The 17,861-nt window shown below is 51.4% G+C and overlaps 3 protein-coding genes across 3 annotated transcripts; 1 reads left to right on the forward strand and 2 right to left on the reverse strand.

Moving 5' to 3' along the window:
• Positions 1–877: 877 nt before the first annotated feature.
• Positions 878–8,049, reverse strand: EMWEY_00007260 (hypothetical protein, conserved; the record flags this gene model as incomplete). The annotated part of the gene is made up of 7 exons (XM_013478435.1): positions 878–931; positions 1,134–1,371; positions 1,615–2,041; positions 2,268–2,450; positions 2,602–2,686; positions 2,821–2,910; positions 3,334–8,049. 7 exons carry the CDS (start codon positions 8,047–8,049, stop codon positions 878–880), a joined length of 5,793 nt encoding a protein of 1,930 aa, XP_013333889.1.
• Positions 8,050–8,794: 745 nt separating this feature from the next.
• EMWEY_00007270 (hypothetical protein, conserved) lies at positions 8,795–10,078 on the forward strand (the record flags this gene model as incomplete). Its single annotated transcript, XM_013478436.1, has 4 exons — positions 8,795–8,831; positions 8,998–9,137; positions 9,450–9,517; positions 9,937–10,078. 4 exons carry the CDS (start codon positions 8,795–8,797, stop codon positions 10,076–10,078), a joined length of 387 nt encoding a protein of 128 aa, XP_013333890.1.
• A 1,491-nt stretch (positions 10,079–11,569) lies between these two features.
• EMWEY_00007280 (autophagocytosis associated protein, putative) lies at positions 11,570–14,497 on the reverse strand (the record flags this gene model as incomplete). The annotated part of the gene is made up of 10 exons (XM_013478437.1): positions 11,570–11,696; positions 11,925–11,984; positions 12,197–12,321; positions 12,534–12,622; positions 12,737–12,797; positions 13,081–13,089; positions 13,170–13,201; positions 13,414–13,537; positions 13,910–13,918; positions 14,333–14,497. 10 exons carry the CDS (start codon positions 14,495–14,497, stop codon positions 11,570–11,572), a joined length of 801 nt encoding a protein of 266 aa, XP_013333891.1.
• Positions 14,498–17,861: the final 3,364 nt, after the last annotated feature.

The following is a 17,861-nucleotide window of genomic DNA, read 5'->3' on the forward strand; positions in this document are numbered from 1 at the left end:
AGAACTGTCGCAGCAGCAAGCAGCGACGCCTGTCCAAGCTTCTGCAGGAGCCATTCATTGCTTGGCTAGGCGATGTATCGTTCGAACTAACAGAACTACCAGCAGTGCCTGGTTAGGAGTGCCTAGTTCTGTTCAGTGTCAGTCTATGCCTCCTACAGGCTGTTCTGCTGCCTTTCGATCCAATAATGCTCAGCCTTCAGCCGGAACCGGCTGCCGACGTCCCGAGTGTTCTTGGGTTAAACGAAACAAAAAAGAAAACTTGATTGCACTGGAGCTCATGAAACACCCTAAAATGTTTCCGCAGGGAATCCCCATAAAACCAGGCCCCTCAAGTCACCACCCCGGGAGCAGATGATCCGTACATGCGTTGCTGCTCTTAGGACTCCATTTTCCTTGCTATCGGCGCTCTCCAGGAACTGTACATACACCACGACCCAACACAGACCGAAGCGGGCCACCAGGACGGATCAAACGAGGAGGAGACGGAGACACAGAATCGCAACGTCGCACCGAGGAGGATGGGAAGCAGAGCCAAATACAGTCAGGAACAACCGAAAGAGAAGAATAAAGGGAGGACAGAAGGACGAATCAAGCGCAGCCTTGCTTACTTCGAGGATCGCTTCATCTTGGTGGGGCGCAAAAGTTGCAGTTGCCAAAGTCCGCCAACGCAGGGCTTCAAACGCTTCGCCTCCTTTTATTTCTTCTGGCAGCGACAGCCGCAGCAACTATACAGACAGTGTCCAAACAAATTTAACAGAAAAAGCAACATGTGTGTCGCTTGCAGGACCTCGAATCCGCAGCTTCTTTGAGAGGAGCAGCCGTAGCCCTAAAACCTATGCCCTAAAACCCAGTGCCGTTCGAGATAAACCTCAAACTCTCAAGTAAACCCCGCAAATCCTAAGTCCTCGTAAACCCCAGTAACATTTAGACCCTACACAACACCAACCCCAACAAAATCTAATATCCAACAAACCCTTGAGCCCCAGTGAACCCTTGACAGCGGTGAATCATAAACCCTTGCAAACGTCAAAGCCCACTAAGCCACGAAACCTAGTATACGCCAAAAGCTACTAGACCCTAAACCCTAGTGAACCCTAAGTCGTAAGCAGCGCAAAACCCTTGATAAAGCGCACCTCGTCTGGCGCTTCTGTGCATTGGATTTCGTAGGTGGTGAGGGTTTCCTCTTCGCTTCCATTGTCTTGCGAACAGAACCGCCGCAGCTCGGCGTACTTCGGATGACTCCGAGCGGTTAGTCGCACAACCCACACCTCAGCAGCCCCCTGTTTTCCCTCAGACTCGGTGGTCTTATTGCCAATACCTAAAGCAGCAAACGCACTGCTGGTGCTGCTGCGGCTCCTGCAGTTGCTGCGCCTGCCAAAAAGCAACAAATCGCTGACATAGGCAATACCCTGAGACGGATTGCAGCAGTATGTAAAATAAAGTTGCTCCACGGGTCACGAGAATCTTCACCCAAATGGCAAGTTTCCAACAAAGTCTCCACAAGCACAAGCAAGGGGATCAAGGCACAATGCTAGCTGTTCCTAGAACCCGCGGCTATGCAGAGTTATGTGATGATGCACCTTGCAGCATCAAACTCCAGCAAACCATCCTCACCATCTGTTATCTGGGTCCCCGAAATTCCTCATCATTAGCAGTTCTTGCCTCATTTGAGATGCCCATACACCTGACTGTGGCCCTGAAATAACGGCAGCTCCCTGCAGCAAATTCGTCAGTTCGTGCAAGCCTCTTGAGTGCCACTGCTGCTGCTCCTGCTCAGCCTGCGTTCTGAAATCTTCTTCTGGGGCGCTCGGTGGCACCCCCAAGGCAGCCTGTCCGTATACCCTTAGGCGCAGCACTGCCGTACGAACACAGGCCCCGGCGCACTCAAAACCAGAGGAGGAATCCAAAGCCGTGGAGCCCGCGAAACGCCGCACCCCCAAACGCAGATGCGTCAAAGCAAGGCCCCGAACATCCACAGAAAAATAATTGTGATGAGCACGCAGACGATCCCCGCAGCCCAACACCGTCACCCAACCCGGAGCTGCAGCACATACACCCGAAAGCGAATGTGCACGAGCAACTGTAGCAACATCTGTGCAGCCGAACATGCGTGATGCTGGCATATATGAAGTACTATAGCAGGTGGAACATGTGCATTTGCAACCAGTGACAAAACAAGTGAGAGGTGCCGCTGTGTGTCTACTCAAGTGCAGATAAGCCCAAACAGAGTTCCGTTTCCTGTTCAGCTCATCCCCTTCCCAACGCACTCTCCGCTTCGCTCAGCTCAAGACTGCCGTCCACTGCAGGCTTGGCGCGCAAACCTTCTACAAAGAAGGGGGGGCCCTGCGAGCCCCCGGAAGCCCCTGAAGGAGTCACAACAGGGGGGCGACCCTGGGAGTCCGGAGAAGCCACCTCCTGTGCTGTCAGTACGTCGAGGCCATAGATGATAGCTGAAGACACAACAGACGCCGCAGACACAGCAACACACCAGCGCAGCTCAGGCAGAAGAAGAGAGGCTGCTGCAGCAGGAGGAGCAACACCAGGGACTCGATGATCCTCCAACAAGTATAAGATAGTCGTAAACGGAAACCACAAGCTTACTCGGCGCCGCGAGTTGCACAATTGTCCACTCTACACTCCCCACGTCCCCCCGGCACTCGGCAGCTGCCGCGTCTTGCAGCGCTTCCTGCAGCACGACAAACACTTAACCTTAAGCCCTAAAGCCCAAGTCCCACGCCATATACCTCCTCCCACTCCCCAGTGTCCCTTTCGCAAATACGAGCCGCTACTCTACCATCATCAGCAGCAATCGCAGCGGACCTGAGCCTCCTCCGGTGACGGGCTCCCTGCAAGGATTCGTCTCGATATGATACTGCAGGGGTCGCTTCGGCGCACTTCACAGGCACCCAGCTGCAGCAAACAAACGCACCATAGGCCCTGAACATTGATGGAGGCTCGAAGAAGGGTCCGTTGCTCTAGTAAGCCCTAACGGCTCCTGTTAGGGGCGGTGGCTCTGGCTGTGCGCTGGCCCAAGCACACAGCGACTGCCTTCGCCCTTGACTAAGTGCTCGCGACTAGGGTTTAGGGTTTGCGTTTGGGCTTTGTGCTTGTGTGTGCCGCAATATGTTTCGATGTTTGCCGTCTTGAGTGTTTGTGCTTCCCTACAAACTTATGAATCCCTTCACTGAGCCGTCTACTTTGTGTCCAACAAGTCCGTATTATTAACTCCATTGGTATCGATCCTCTACAAATGTGTGTATGTACTGCAGCAGATGCATGCTGTTCTGTGCATGTGTTTGGGTTTATGATTAATGTGCATTTCTGTGCGCTTACCGCTGCTCGAGCCAAATCCGGCAGCTTTGTGAATGCGGGAGGCAGCAGACAAGAGAGGGTTTCTATTAGCTCAGGGTTGAGCGGACCCACAGCAGACAGCAGCGCAGAGACAGCAAAAGTGTCTGCTAACCGCAAAGCCTTAACAGACAACCGAGAGAACTGCCGTCGCGCAGATGAATACAGCCGACGCCAGCCTGCCGATGCAGCTCGCCGACCCTTGTGGGCTATTGCTGCAGCTACAGAAGACCACGGGCTGCTGCTGCCGCCGCTGTTGCTGTGAAGGGTAGAGCTGCGCCGAGACCTCTTGCGGGAACTGCTCGCAGTTGAATGCCGGCGGCCTTCTGAAGGCGCCTCCGAGACAGTACAATGCCGCTGCTCTTGATGGTCCTGCTCTTGATGGTGCTGCTCTTGCTGCTGCTGCTCTTGCTGCTGCTGCACGAGTTTCGAGGGGCTTCTGGAGGGAGATGACAGCAGACCACTCCATTCTGGTCTAGGGGAAGACATTGTATTCTCTGGTTGTTCCCTTAACGACCCCTCAAAACGGGCCGACGATCCATCAATGCGCGTACTGTTGCGCTGAGACGAGACCCCGACAGGCCCAACAGACGACAAACTGCCATTCCTCTGCTGCTGCTGATGCGGCTGCTGTTGAGTGTCTGCCTCTGCAGCGGCAGGACCCCCTAGAGAAGATACGAGGCAGCGTGAGCCTTCTCCTGATGGAATGCGCAAACTGGTTGAGGTGCCCCTCGGAGACGCAGGGTCTCCTGCCTCGCTCAGAAGCTGCTGCTGTTGCCGCGGCTGCTGTAACTGTTGCTGCTGTAGATGTTGTTGCTGGGGCCGCTGCTGCTGCACTTCGGCCACTTGAGTTCCTCGTTTGGCTGCTGGCTGCTGTCCCTCCACAGCTGTCAAAGCTGTGGCGTCAGTGAGAAGGCTGGAACTGCTGCTGCTGCTGGCAGTGCAGGTGCTTGAGGTTGCACTGTTGCTCGTGCTGCTGCTGCTGCTGTTGCTGTTGGGAGGCTGCCCAAGCAGAGGCACCTGGAGCTCGACAGCCGCCTCTGCACTGACAGGAGAAGCGGGTCGGGAAGACCTCAACGGAGACCCCAGAACTACTGCTCCACCCTGCTGCTGCTGCTGTGGCTGTTGCTGCTGCTGTGGTTGGTGGTGCTGAAGCCGTTGTTCATATGCAGCAGCTAGCTGGGGAGGCGCTGCTGCAGTAGAGGCGCTCTGCCTCGGACTCCTACGACATGAGGAAGGCGTGTCGCTTCCACGTGGTTCTGCTGGAGGTGTCAAGCTTGTTGCTGCTGCCTGCTGCTGCATGGCCTGTTGCTTCTGCTGCTGCTGTTCATCTCCGCGCCCCCTATCAGCTCCCATCCCTTGATGCAGCAGCTCTTGCTGTTTGCTGTTTTGTTGCTGCTTGTCTTGCTGTTCTTCTTGCTGCTGCTGTTGGGGGTGGTCCTGTTGCTGTCCTGGTTGCTCTGCTGCTTCCCTGTACCGTTCCTGCTGGCGCTGGAGCTCCAAGTGCTCAGGTGTCTCTCCAGTTGACTCCTCATGCTGCATCTCGTCAGTGGGAAGACGCTGCTGGTGGTGACGTTGCAACTGCGGTCGTTGCTGTTGTTGTTGTTGCTGCTGCAGCTGTGGTTCCAGCTGCTGCTGTTCCTGCTGCCACTGATGCACCCGTCTAATTGGAGATTGATTCAAACTGCACGGAGACGCCGGTGGGGCTCGAGGGACATCAAATGAATACTCTCGTGAAGGTGAAAGGGGAGGCAGCACTTCAGAAGCAGCCGTTGCTGCACGTGCTGCTCCGATCTCCGTAGGTTCTTGTGTTGCAGGGGTTGGCCCCCTCCTGGCACCATCGAGCTCCATTGTTCCAGTTGGCCCTGCTACTCCTGCTGCTGCTGCTCCTGTTGCTGTTGTTGCTGCAGCCGTACTCGCTGCCGCTGGTGTAGGTTCTGCTGTTGTTGCCGTTGCTGGCCCTGGTGTTGTGGCTTTTAATGATGCTGCTTTTGCTGCCGTGACTGCCGCTGCCTGCGGTGTCTCTCGGGCCTGCACACGGCGTGCTTCGGGCTTGTCGGACGTAAGCTGCTGCTGCTGCTGTGGCCGTCTCTGCAGTCCAGCAGCAAAAGATGTGACTCCCGTGTTCCTGGAGGTGCTAAGAACGCTACTGGTGTTGTTGCTGCTGCTGCTGCTGCTGCTGTGTGAGACTGCGGGAGCCTCCTTGTCTCCTGCTGCCACAGCACGTGCAGCCACAGAAGCACGTGCTCGCGAAGCAGAAGCAGCAGGAGACATACCTGGGCTGGAGACTCCTGCAGCTCTGTGAGTGGCAAAGACTTCTGGGGAGGGCCTAGGGGCTCCTTCTACAGCAACAACGGGCGGGAAGCCAACCTGCTTGTCGGTTTGCTGCTCATCATCAGATTGTTGCTGCTCCAGCTGCTGCTGCTGCAACTTCTGGTACAGAAGCAGCGGTGAACGCAGCTCTTGCTGCTGCTGCAGTCGTTGCCCATGCACCAACAAAGGGGACAGCTGCTGATGGGCTCGTGATCGTGGAGACAATTGTTGCTGTTCCTCATCACCTGAAGCCGGCGTGGCAGCTGCTGCCTCTGTGGCCCTCGTTGCACGGGATGCAGCAGCAGCAGCAGCAGGTGAAGCAGAACGAGCAGCAACAGAGGCACCAGTTCTTAATGGACTTTTGCTGCGGCGACTGCGCAAGCTCCTCCGCCCCGAAGACAATGATGTTACGGACTGCAGCAGAGGCCCCACGTCCCCTCTGTAGCACTCTTCCCTCAGCGCGCGAAGGTCGAAATTGCTGCTGCTGCTGCCCAGGCCTAGCGGTGGGCCGTTGCTGGTGTTGCTGCGGTTTGCTCTTGTCTGATCGGTGGCAATGGCCACATGGGGCGACGCCGCAGCAGCTGGTGTTGGGGCAGCAACTGCTGCTGCTGCTTCTCTGCCTGCTGCACCACCTCCTCGATACTCCTCCTCCTCAGGTGAACTGACAGCAACCTCAGCATTAGCTGAAGGTGCACCGCCTTCAGGAGGGGGAGATGCAGCCACAGGCTGTTTGCCAGCTCTCCCTGGCTGCTGTTGCTGCTGTTGCGGCGGCCGCTGCTCTTTCCGGTACTCCTGAGAGCTGAGCCAAAAGCGACGAGCAGCAGCAGCAGCAGCAGAAGCACTGGAACCAGCTGGGGGACCCACACGGCGGCGCTTACTTGCTGCCCCCTCTTCTCTTTGGCCGGTAGCTCCTCGAACACGTGGCTCAACTTGACCACTCTCCCTTGCAGCTGACAGAGCTCCATTAGAAGCAGCACTGGGTGCTGTTGCTGTTGCGGCAGGTGTTGCAGCAGCAGCAGCAGGTGTTGTTGCTGCTGGAGCTGCTGGCGCTGCTCGTCCGTCCCTTCCTGCCACTGCTGCAGCAGTCATGACTGCTCCTTTTGGCTCTGGCGCTTCTGCTGTTGGGTCCCGTATGGCACTTCCTGCACTTGTTTCCGTTGCTGCTGCTGCTGCATCAGCAGCAGCAGCAGCAGCACCAGCACCATCGGACGTCCATATAGAAACGAAATGCCCCTCTCTATTTGCCTTGTCCTCTGACGGGGTGCTGAGGAGGTTTCTCCTCCTGCTGCTTGTTGGCGACAACAGTATTGACTGCCCTGCTGCTGCGGAGTCTGCTGCTGCAGAGGCTCTAGGGGACAGAAGCAGCAGAGGAGAAGAAAAGTTTGATGGTAAATATGATTGACGGCGGGTAGCATAGCTGCCTGGACTATAATGAGACAGAAATACGTTCTCTGTCTCTCCCTGCTGCACAGCCGCCTTATCACCGACATCAGGAGGCTCCTCTCGCCTCTCTTCTGGCATAGTTGCTGCTGCTTCACTGTCTACAGCAGCAACTACTGCTGCTGCATTTCCAGTGTCTGCAGCAGCCGTAGCTCCTGCTGCATTTGCAGCGTCCGCAACAGTAGCTGCTGCTGAACTTGCAGTGTCAGAAGCAGTATCTTTTGCTGCATTTGCAGTGTCTGCAGCAGTAGCTCCTGCTGTGTTTGCAGTGTCTGCAGCAGCAGCAGCTGCTGCATTTGCAGGCGGTGCTGCTGGTTCTGCTGGAGTTGCAGCAAGAACTGATGCAGGTGTTCCTATTGCTGCTGCTGCTGCTGTTATTGGTATTGTGCGTGCGTCTTGTGGCTGAGGAGTTACGCGGCTGGGGTTGATGGGAGCTGTACCTGCAACAACTTCCTTCAACTTCTGAACAGCCCCTGCTGCAAGGAGGGATTGTCTTGCTCTTTCAAATCCACTCCTGCGAGCATCCCTTCTTGGTCCTGATGCAGCTCTTGCTGCTGTTGCTGTTGTTCCTGTTGTTGCTGCTGCTGCGGTACCAGGTGCAGCAAAAGCGAGGCGAGCAGACCCTAAAGTGCGTTGGGCTGAGAGGGCCGCGGGAACAAATCGCTTTCGCTGCTGCGGCTTCTTCATGGCTTCGTTGTTTTCAGACTCTTTTTGCCCATCTTCGTTCTCCTTAGCGGAACCTGAGGAAGGAGAACCAAAAGACAAACCGCCTTCACCAGCAGCCTCCTCGCCTAGAAGAGGCCCCCCGTCATTTGGGTCTGTGAGACCCATTGCTGCACCTTCATGAAGGCCCTGACCAGCCTCCTCCAATATTTTCTGGGGTGCAATGGACAGGGGCCCTTTGCTGGCGGGAGGAACTGCTGCTGCTGCTGCTGTGGCAACTGGCATTTTGCCGCGTTTTGCCTAACAGCCGGATGGGGGCGGAAGGGTGAGGTTGGGTGGGTACTAAGCGGAGTTAAAAGACTCCAAATGAAACGAATAAATAGACAACTAGGATAAATAATGGAGAAAACAGCGGCGGGTCCCCTGTGTAACTGCAGTTGACTTGCAGGAGGCTTCTGGAACCAAAGGGGGGGGGAGTTCGGGGGCCCCTGATGCAGCTCTTCATTATTTGAACGAAGCAGCTAAAGAAATTAACATGAAAAACAGAGACTCAGGGATATCGAGGCAATCGCGAGACACCTGGAGGGGGCCCCTCTTCCTCCCTTCCCCAACGTCCGCCCGCTCGAACTTTCACTGGAAGTGCATGCGGTGCAGTGAAGCCATTCCTACAGATAACAATTCCAGTTTCAAGAAGTTCCAGACCAGGTAGACACCCAACAGCAGAGCTGCTGACGGGGGCCCCTCTTGGGTGGAGGGTAGTAGACCCCGGGCTGGGCTGGGGGTGGTGAGGTGGGAAGCCCTGCAGCCTGCATAGAACGGTTCCGGCTGCTGCTGTGCATGTGCAGTGTGCAGGGAGCAAAAGCAGGTGAAATGAGCATGAGACAGGCGAAATTCAGTGAGGAACACATTTGATCCCTCAATTATAATCATTTATTGAACAATTACTTCTCTCTGTTTGCCTTATTCCCCCTTGTTTCCTCACGTTAGAGGCGGCAGCCGCCCGCCGAGATCTTTTGGGTTTTAGCTCAAGATGGGGTCATCCGTGCAGCCGTCTCGCTTCTTAGATGGTGAGAATTAGAGCTTAATAACAAAAATAATAAAATATGTTAATGTGTTGTACATTTGTTGTACAGAAGCAAATTAGGCCAGACGCACGCCTGAATTTGCAATGCAGCATTCAACCATCATCAACCTAATTGCTCTGCAGTCTGATGATTTTTGTGTGCGTTTCAGCGGCCATTCTTGGCTTGTTTGCTATGTTAGTGTCTGCACTCTCTCTATATATGTTCGGCGAACTATGGAATGTTGCTCAAGACAAGAGATTCAGCTCCTGGCGCGTCGGCTTCGTCCTCCAGAAGCTGTTCCCCTTCAAGGTAGGTTCTAGGGTTTCGGGCTTAGGGTTTAGATAGTTCGAGGGTTTAAGGCGGGTCTTAGTCTGGATTGGGAGCTGAGCAAATGTTTATACTTTTAGTTCCCTGCGTCCCGTCGGCAGTAGGCTGCATGCACGTGAAGGACGCTGCTGCTCTTAAGAGTTGCTGATGGGCATAAGATGCTGCTGCATAGATATATGTATACTGTAGGGAAACACGTTGAGGGTGCAGGGTTGCGGAGAGGAAGTAGGCGAAGAAAGCGCTGTTTTTTCTGTTGATATCTTGCTGTTGCTGTTGCTGCTGTTGTTGCTGCAGAAGACTTTCGACATAAACTTGACGCACATCCTCCTCTTCACCCTTGCCGTCTTGATGCTGAGCCTGAGGTCAGTCCTTTTTCTTCCCTTCCTCCCGCCCCTTCCTACTCTATTGGAGTAGTGTACACCTGATTGGATATAATATACCTCTGTGCTTGCTGTAGCAGTGCACGAGTTGCCTCTATGTACGTGTATTGCCTTATATGCTGTGAGTATTTGCGTTGTTTCTGTTTTTATGTACGGACAGCATATACACATATTGTGCATGCAGTTGTGGACAAGCTGTAGCGCTCCGTGTGTATGTATGTGTTTGCATACAGTGTATATGCCTGCCCGTGCTGCTCCTGCATGCATTTAAGGCGCCTGTTTGTGTAGTGCTTGCTGCGTGACTGGGGTAGAGGTGGAGGGAAGCACTTGCTGTGTATAGACAGCGGAGCAGACATTGATGATTTAGGGTTTAGGGTTTGTGTGTTTATGGTGGTGTATAGGCCTGAAGCAACACCAGTTATTGAGGAAACAACAAACATCCGCCGTAGAGAGAAGACACAAAGAACAGAGATGGAGGATATGCCAACTTGTGCTGCTTCCTCCTCTGCTCCTCAGCATAAAGGAAGCAAAAAATTAAATTAAATAAGAAAAAATACGTTGGGTCTTGGTAGCTCATGGTGCTGCAGCCACATAGTGCGCACGGAAGGACCGTCGCAGGAAGGAGTTGCTGGTACAGCAGCAGCAACATCAGCAGCATCAGCAGCAGCAGCAGCAGCAGCAGCAGCTGCTGCTGCTGTGATGCAATTGTGCATTTGCAGCACCACGGCCCACGAAGAGTTTTCAGGCATACAGCAGCACGCCAGGTGCTGCTGCTTAATAGTTGGGGCAGCAGCAAGTGGTGGTGGGGTTGTTGTTATTATTGTATTGAAGGAGGAAATAAATTGAATTGTTTATTTCTATGGTGCATGCAGACAGTAATAGGATATTCTTTTGTGAATTATATACTGTCTGTAGCTTATATATTAATTAAGAGTCTGGATTTTCTTTTCTTCTTCTTTCCTCGTGGCTGCTGTCTGTCTGACGCATCCTCGTGTACAGAGGCCGCCGTTCTCTCTATGAACTCCAGACCCTATAAATCGTTATTTTTCCTTTTGTTGCTGCTGCTGCTGCTGGTACTGTTGAGGTGTACAGGTGCATGCGCATCCGTACACCCAGGGGCATATATATGCACTAGACGCAGCAGTATAGCGGGAGAAAAAAGCTGTAGGGGTATACAATGTTTATTTATGTTATCTAGCAGCGCAATATAAAGTACAACAAACAATAAAAAATAACAAATGGAGGCAATTGCTTATACTACTAGTCTGCTATTCTTGCCTGCAACAGGATCGGTGCGGTGCTGCTACTAGGCACACCAGCGCATGCAGCGATGGGAAGACACTCTGTCTTAAGAGGAATGCATGCAAATGCAGCAGCAGCAGACCAATGTGTTGTTATAGAGGTAATACAGATATAATATAGTTATTCAGCAGAGGCGATGTTAAAACTGCAAAAAAAAAAGAAAAAAGAAAAGATCTACAGACAAACAAAAACGCTTTCCTCCTCACGCCTCCGCTGTCTGCTTCGCTACGGACGAGTACAGAAATTGAAAGAGGTACTTTAACCCACCAAGGGGGCCCCAAAGGGTATACGGGCCCCTCCCCCATGGAGGTTCACTTATCCCTCGGGCAATAATGAACGGGGGCCCCCCCAAGTGGGCCCCCTGGGGCGCCGCCCACGAGGAATGGGGAGCACCCAAACGGCACCCAACACTCTTTGCGTGGGAAACCGCTGAACCCTCGCGAAGGCCTGGGGGCCCCCAAAGGGCCCTCCTCTTAGGGTCCCCTTAGGTGCCAAGGTACCCCTACCCCTGGGGCCCCCATTCTTCTTACGCGAGGGCTAAGGAGTTGTGTGTGGAGGCGGACTTCCGTGTGGCATAGAGAATTGAAGGGGCCCCAAAGGATCGATAATTTGCCACAGGTGCAACAGAAAGAGGCAAGAACGCAGTACGCATGCATGCATGCACATGCATGCATGCACATGCATACATGCATGCATTTACGGCTTCATCCATGCATGCATGCATGCATGCATTTAGGGCTGCTGTTTGCTTGTCTGTGGGCCACATAAGCCCATGTCTATATCCATCGTAAAGTCGTAGTCAATTGTTGGGACGACGCTCGAAATAAATTTGAGCAACACTATTAACGCCAAGTCCGGCCTGAATCAGCAGCAGCAGCAGCAGCAGCAGCAGCAGCAGCAGTAGCAGTAGCAACAGCAGCAAAAGAAGATGTAGCAAGTAACAAGAAAGCAGCGCCATGAAGGGGGAGAAGGCCACAGACCATAGGGCAACAGACACCGCATATATCCCCTAGACCCTAAACCCTAAACCCTAAACCCTCACTAACCCTAAACCCTTAAATAAACAATAAACCCTCTCTTTCCTCACCGAGGCTCGACGCCTTGAGAACGCCAATGATCAACAACCTTCTTCATCACTTGTGCGTGCCTGAAAACAAACCCCAAACCCTAAACCCTAAACCCTAATCTCCTCCCTCATGTCCATCTCTAGTACTTTATCTGCATCCTAAACCCTGACACAATGCTCTAAACCCTAAACCCTCTTCCCTACTCTTTGCCCCGCAAGCCCAAACGCCAACAGGCACACCGGCAACCGCTAGCTCCTTAAACCCTAGGGTTCCGTAAACCCTAAACCCTTACTTGCAAGGATGAATAGAGGCCGTAGGGACTCCCGTGCAAGGATGAGGGTCTACAGTCACTGTCTTAGCCGCATAGTCCGTGAGTATATCTTCAAAGATTTCCGCAGGAGTCAATGGGGTGCCGCTCTGTACACAAACCCTAAACCCTAAACCCTAAACCCTAAACCCTCATTGGCTGACGCCGGCAGAAATTAGAATGACGAATGACTGCGAGTCTCCTCTCTTGCTTTCTCCTGCCTTCCTCTGTGGCTTCTCTGCCTGTCTAGGTCTGTCTGTCGGTGTCTCCCTGTGCACATGCCCCTCTAAACCCTAAACCCTAAACCCTAAACCCTCCACACCTCATTATACCCAAACAACCAAAGCCGCGGCGTCTGGAAGTATTTGTCATAAGTAATGCTGAGGTCATACGTCCGTACACTCAGCACGTCTGCACCACACAAACCCCTAAACCCTAAACCCTAAACCCTATTCGTTAGACCCTAGACCCTAAACCCATCCGCTAAACCCTAAACCCTAACCAGCAAATCCATAACTTTCGTACCAGCATCGGGAGCTTGGCGGACGAAATACGATGTTGAGGAATCCGCACACGCTGGATCATCCTGCACCCAACAACCCCAAACCCTAAACCCTAAACCCTAAACCCTAATTTCCCTGGCGTCAAAGAATTCTCTCCTCCATAACAACCAAACCCTTCACCTAATGCCTTATTTATTGCATTACTTCTACGGTAAGACTTATGAATAAAAAAGGGTTTAGGGTCTACGAGGATCCGCGACCCTAAATGAGGGTTTAGGGTTTAGGGTTTAGACTCGCCTCGCAGAGAAGACTGTCCAGGTCCCTTAGATTCTTTAAGTCTGGCAAAGCGCCACCCTGCGAGCTCACACTCTCATCCTGCAAACCCTAAACCCTAAACCCTAAACTCCAAACCCTAAACCGCCAATAAATGCAAACCTCCATCAAACCACCCTCACCCCTGAATCGGGAAGAAGAGAGAGACCATCGGCTGAGGCACAGAAATCACAGGCCTAAACCCTAAACCCTAAACCCTAAACCCTTGCCTCTATACCCAAGACTCTTGCCTCTAAACCCTTATCCCTAAACCCTAAATCTTCGCCCCAAGCCCTCAGCAGTAAGTTACGTTTTATTAACCCTAACAAACAACCCTACAATCCCAAACCCTAAACCCTAAACCCTAAACCCTAAACCCTAATTTACCTGCTGAGACCTCTCGTGAGGTTTGCCTATCTGGCGACTCCCCCAACGAAACCGCTGGCTCGCTCTGCAGTTCATCAGGGTCTGCATCTATAGGCAATACCCAACCCTCTGCATCCTCTCTGGCCTACACCAAGTAACACACAAACCCTAAACCCTAAACCCTAAACCCTAAACCCTAGACAAAGATCTTACACTATGCGGCCTTCGTATAATGGTATACATCCTGTGCTTTTTTGAACTATTACATACAAAACCCTTCCCCTTTCCCTCCAGGAACCTCCAAACCCTAAACCCTAAACCCTAGACCCTAAACCCTAAACCCTAATAATTATTACCTCGGAGTTAAGGGAGGCCTCTATATCTCGTACTCTTCTATGGCATGCAACTCCTCTTGTAACAAGAAATTGTTTATCTGGCGGTAGCCAACTGTTTACCCTTTTGCCTACTGCTGGCTCCCTGAGGTGTACATACACCCCAAAATAACACAAAAATTTACCTGAGGTGCCTATACACCCCAACCATGCAATATAAGCAGCAAAACAGCAGCAGCACAAGAAGCAGCAGCAGCAGCAACAGAAGCAGCACAACCCCTCATCAATTCCCCTGAGGGTTTCCTAGACCCTAGAGAGGAAACCCTCCCCTTCATGACCCCTCCCAAACCCTAATAAACCCCCAACCCCCCCCAATAAACCCTCATAAACCCTCGTAAACCCTAATTAAACCCTAATTAAACCATAATTAGACCCTAATTAAACCCTAATTACCATTGCCATGTAGGGAATTTGAATACAAGTAGATCCCCTGCATCTATAAACTCTTGTGGTGTCATGGTCCCCTTATCTACGAATTGGGATGTCTGGGGTACAAAAGAGAAACGAGAAAGAATACTTCTTCCTAAATCTGCTAATCTATGACTAACATTACTCCCTCCTCCTCCTCCTACTCCTGCTGCTGCTGCTGCTGCTGCTGCAGCAGCAGCAGCAGCTGATGATGATGATGATGATGATGTACTAGTTGATCCTGTTGATGGACCTGCAGCAGCAGCAGCAGTACTACGGCCCTTTGTTCCTTTGTTATCTGCCATTCTTATAGACAGAAAAACAAAGAAATTTATGGTGTATAGACACCCCAATCAATATAAACCCTGCAACACAGAAAAAAAAGCATATAAATATATGTACGTATATATATGCACGCATGCATGCATGCATGCATACATGCATACGTATGTGCATGCATATATATGTATATACATATGGGGGACGTGAAGCTTCCCCTCCAAGGTCTCTGTGTGCGTGTGCGCTGTTAGAAGCAGCAGCTGCTGTTTGCTGCTGCTGCTGCTGCTGCTGTTGGTGCTGTTGATGCTCTTGCTGCTACAGAAGCAGCAGCAATGAGGATACAATGCATGCGCGCCAGTTAACACCAGCAAAGCTAAAGAAGGCGAATGCTCTCTCGGCCTTTCTTGCTGGGGCCCTTGGTGCCGCAAGAGGACACAAGATTACACCTGCTCCTGCTGCTGCTGCAGCAGGAGCAGGACCTCCAGTAGCAGCAATTGTGTTAATAAGCAACAACAGCAACAGTATGCAGGTTCTGCTGCAATGTGCCCGAACTCACCGATGAGACGATGCAGGGAGAGAAGATAACGAGGAGGGGGCCCCCACCTGTAGGGCCCCTAGAAGCAGCCCCGAGGCTGCGAGTTGACAGAGTCTAAGACGTGGTGAAAAAGACTCAAAGGAGAAGTAGAAGGCGGTAGAAAGCAAGAAAATGACACAGGGAGGAAGGAAACCTTGACGGCAAGTCGATGAGGGAAGGGGGTTCTGCGGCGAGCGACCGTCGGAAAGGGTGGAAAGCGGATGAAAATACAAAGATAAACTAAAAATATAGCCTTTTAGGTATTAAATTATAGAAACAAAACGCAAAAATAAGAAGAAAACAACAGACAAGTACGCACAGACCAACGCCGCACGCGCGCGCGAGGAATCCGAGACTGAGGTGTCTGTACACCTGACGCCTTACAGAACAGCCTTAACCTATTTTGTGTTTTTGTTGAGATAAATGAATATAAATTTCACGAAGTTCAATAATAAATAAACACGAAATACACCAACCAGCCCCTCTGCTGTAGCGCGCAGGGTACACCGCGGTGGAGCTGCTGCGCGGGGCTCTACACAAAGCGGCTGCTACAGAGGCGGTAGCTCCTTATAAAATCATTTATAAGTAAACAATTAGTAAAATATAAACTAATTGAAAGGAAGCACACAACATATTTTGCCAACATCTCTCTTTCTCCCTTTACTTCCCCAACCGGGCGTCACCTACACTGCCACCCACCGGTCCACCTGTACGCCACCAGCCGCATTGAGGTGTACATACACCTCAACAAGAGCTATTATTAAGTTATTAGCCTCTGAGGGTATATACCTCCCTCTCTTTGTTGTTGCTTAGGGTGTCTGTACACCTGAATACCGCCATGGTCGGTGTGTGTCGTATAAGCAGTGGTAACTTTCTTCTTATGAGCACATAAGCTTCCCCCCTGCTAGGACAAAAAGCAGCAAAGTTGCTATTAAATAAACAATTAAAGAAGAGGAAGAAGAGAGGACCTAATGCAGCAACCAACAGAAGAGAGGAGGACGTCCTCTTCTCCTCTCCTCCCCCCTCTCCTTTGGATACTCTCCTTGTTGCTAACAATTGGGGTGTACGTACACCCCGTTGTTACGCATTTGTCACCAGATGCTGCAAACTACAGAGCAACAGAAAATCCTGTGGAGGTCCCTCTTACCCCTGTAGGGGTACAGGTGCGCATGCAAGTTATTATTATTATTCTTTTTCTTCTTTTATTGTCTCCTTTGTTGTCTCCTTAGTATAATAAATAACAAGAAGGAGTTAAGGAATAATAATAAATAAGAAAAAAAAAGAAAAAAAAATAAATATAATAATAAATAATAAATAAAAAAAGAGGGAAGAATATATGGCGATTAATTCCTCTGTAGTTGTAAACAGTAATCGGATCAACGAATCAGTTGCTGCTGCTGTTGCTGCAGCAGCAGCAGCAGCAGCAGCAGCAGCAGCAGCAGCACTATTAGGAGCAGCACAAGTAGCAGCTAAATATCTTTCTTATTGTAGATTTAGGGGCAGAGAGATAGGGAGAGATGACCACATTAGATTCTTTGCTGCTGCTGCTGCTGTTGCTGCTGCTGCTGCTAGCGCAACTGGTTCTGTAGTTATAGAGGTGCTGCTGCTGCTTCTGCTGCTGCTGCCATTGCTTCTGCTGCTGCTGCTGCAGCTGCGTCTGTACTGTTAGTGCTGCTGCAGCGTTGCCCTTACAACAGCTGCGTTCAACACCTATACCAGCATCATTATCATCATCTGCTGTTGCTGCTGCTGCTGCTGCTGCTGCTGCTGCTGCTGTTGCTGTTGCTGCTGCTGCTGTTAGCATGCTACACATAAATGGGGAGAAAAAGGACATCGATTGACAGTTGGCTTCGATACACCGCGAGTGCTGCAAGGCGCAGCCTTTCAGGTGTCTGTTGAGGTCGACTCCCAGCTTGGTACGTCTTGCATGCACTGCAGCAGCAACAGCAGCAGCAACAGCAGCAACAGCAGCAGCAACAGCAGCAGCAGAAAGTATCTGATCTCCTACTACCAAGATGATGCAGCTTACGAACCCTTCCTACCTCTACTGCTACAACAACAACAACAACTACTGCTGCTGCTGCTACTGCTGCTGCTGCTGCTGCTGCTGCTGCTGCTGCTGTAATGTGTGGGGTTGGTGCTACAGTGGAGGGACAAGTTGAGGTGTCTCCTCGGTTAGTGCGCAGCACGAATTCCCTTCGTGAGGAAAAGGAGACAGAAGATTTATATTCTTATATAGAGTCTATAGGGGAGGGAGGAGCAGCAGCAGCAGCAGCAGCAGCAGCAGCAGGAGATAGTGATGCTGAAGATGCTGCTGCTGCTGCTGCTGCAGCAGCAGCAGCAGCAGCAGCAGGATACCAACAACCAAGACGTAGTCTTAGTGTTATAGAGGAGACAATAGACAGCAGCAGCGGGGGATTTCCTCCCTTATTACCCCCAAGAAAAAAAAGGACAGAAAAAATAGGGGAAGGAGACAGTTATATAATAGATAAGGAGACAGATAAGGAGACAGATAAGGAGACAGATAAGGAGACAGATAAGGAGACAGATAAGGAGATAAAAAAGGAGAGAAAAGGAGGAGAAAAAAGGAGACTACAAGTATGCACAGATGAGGTATCTACACAAGAAGAAGAAAAAAGAAATAAAGTATTAAAAAAGGCAGGATTTAATAATGACATGGTATGTGACGTAGAGGGGACAACAAGAAGAAGAAGAAGAAGAAGAGAAGAAAAAGAAGAAGAAGAAGAAGGAATAAATAAAAGAGAAGAAGAAGAAGAAGGAGAAGAAGGAGAAGAAAAAAAAAAAAAAAAAAAAAA

Source organism: Eimeria maxima, genomic scaffold (genome assembly GCF_000499605.1).
Source record: "Eimeria maxima Weybridge genomic scaffold, Emw_scaff43, whole genome shotgun sequence".
NCBI classification, from domain to species: Eukaryota; Apicomplexa; class Conoidasida; order Eucoccidiorida; family Eimeriidae; genus Eimeria; species Eimeria maxima.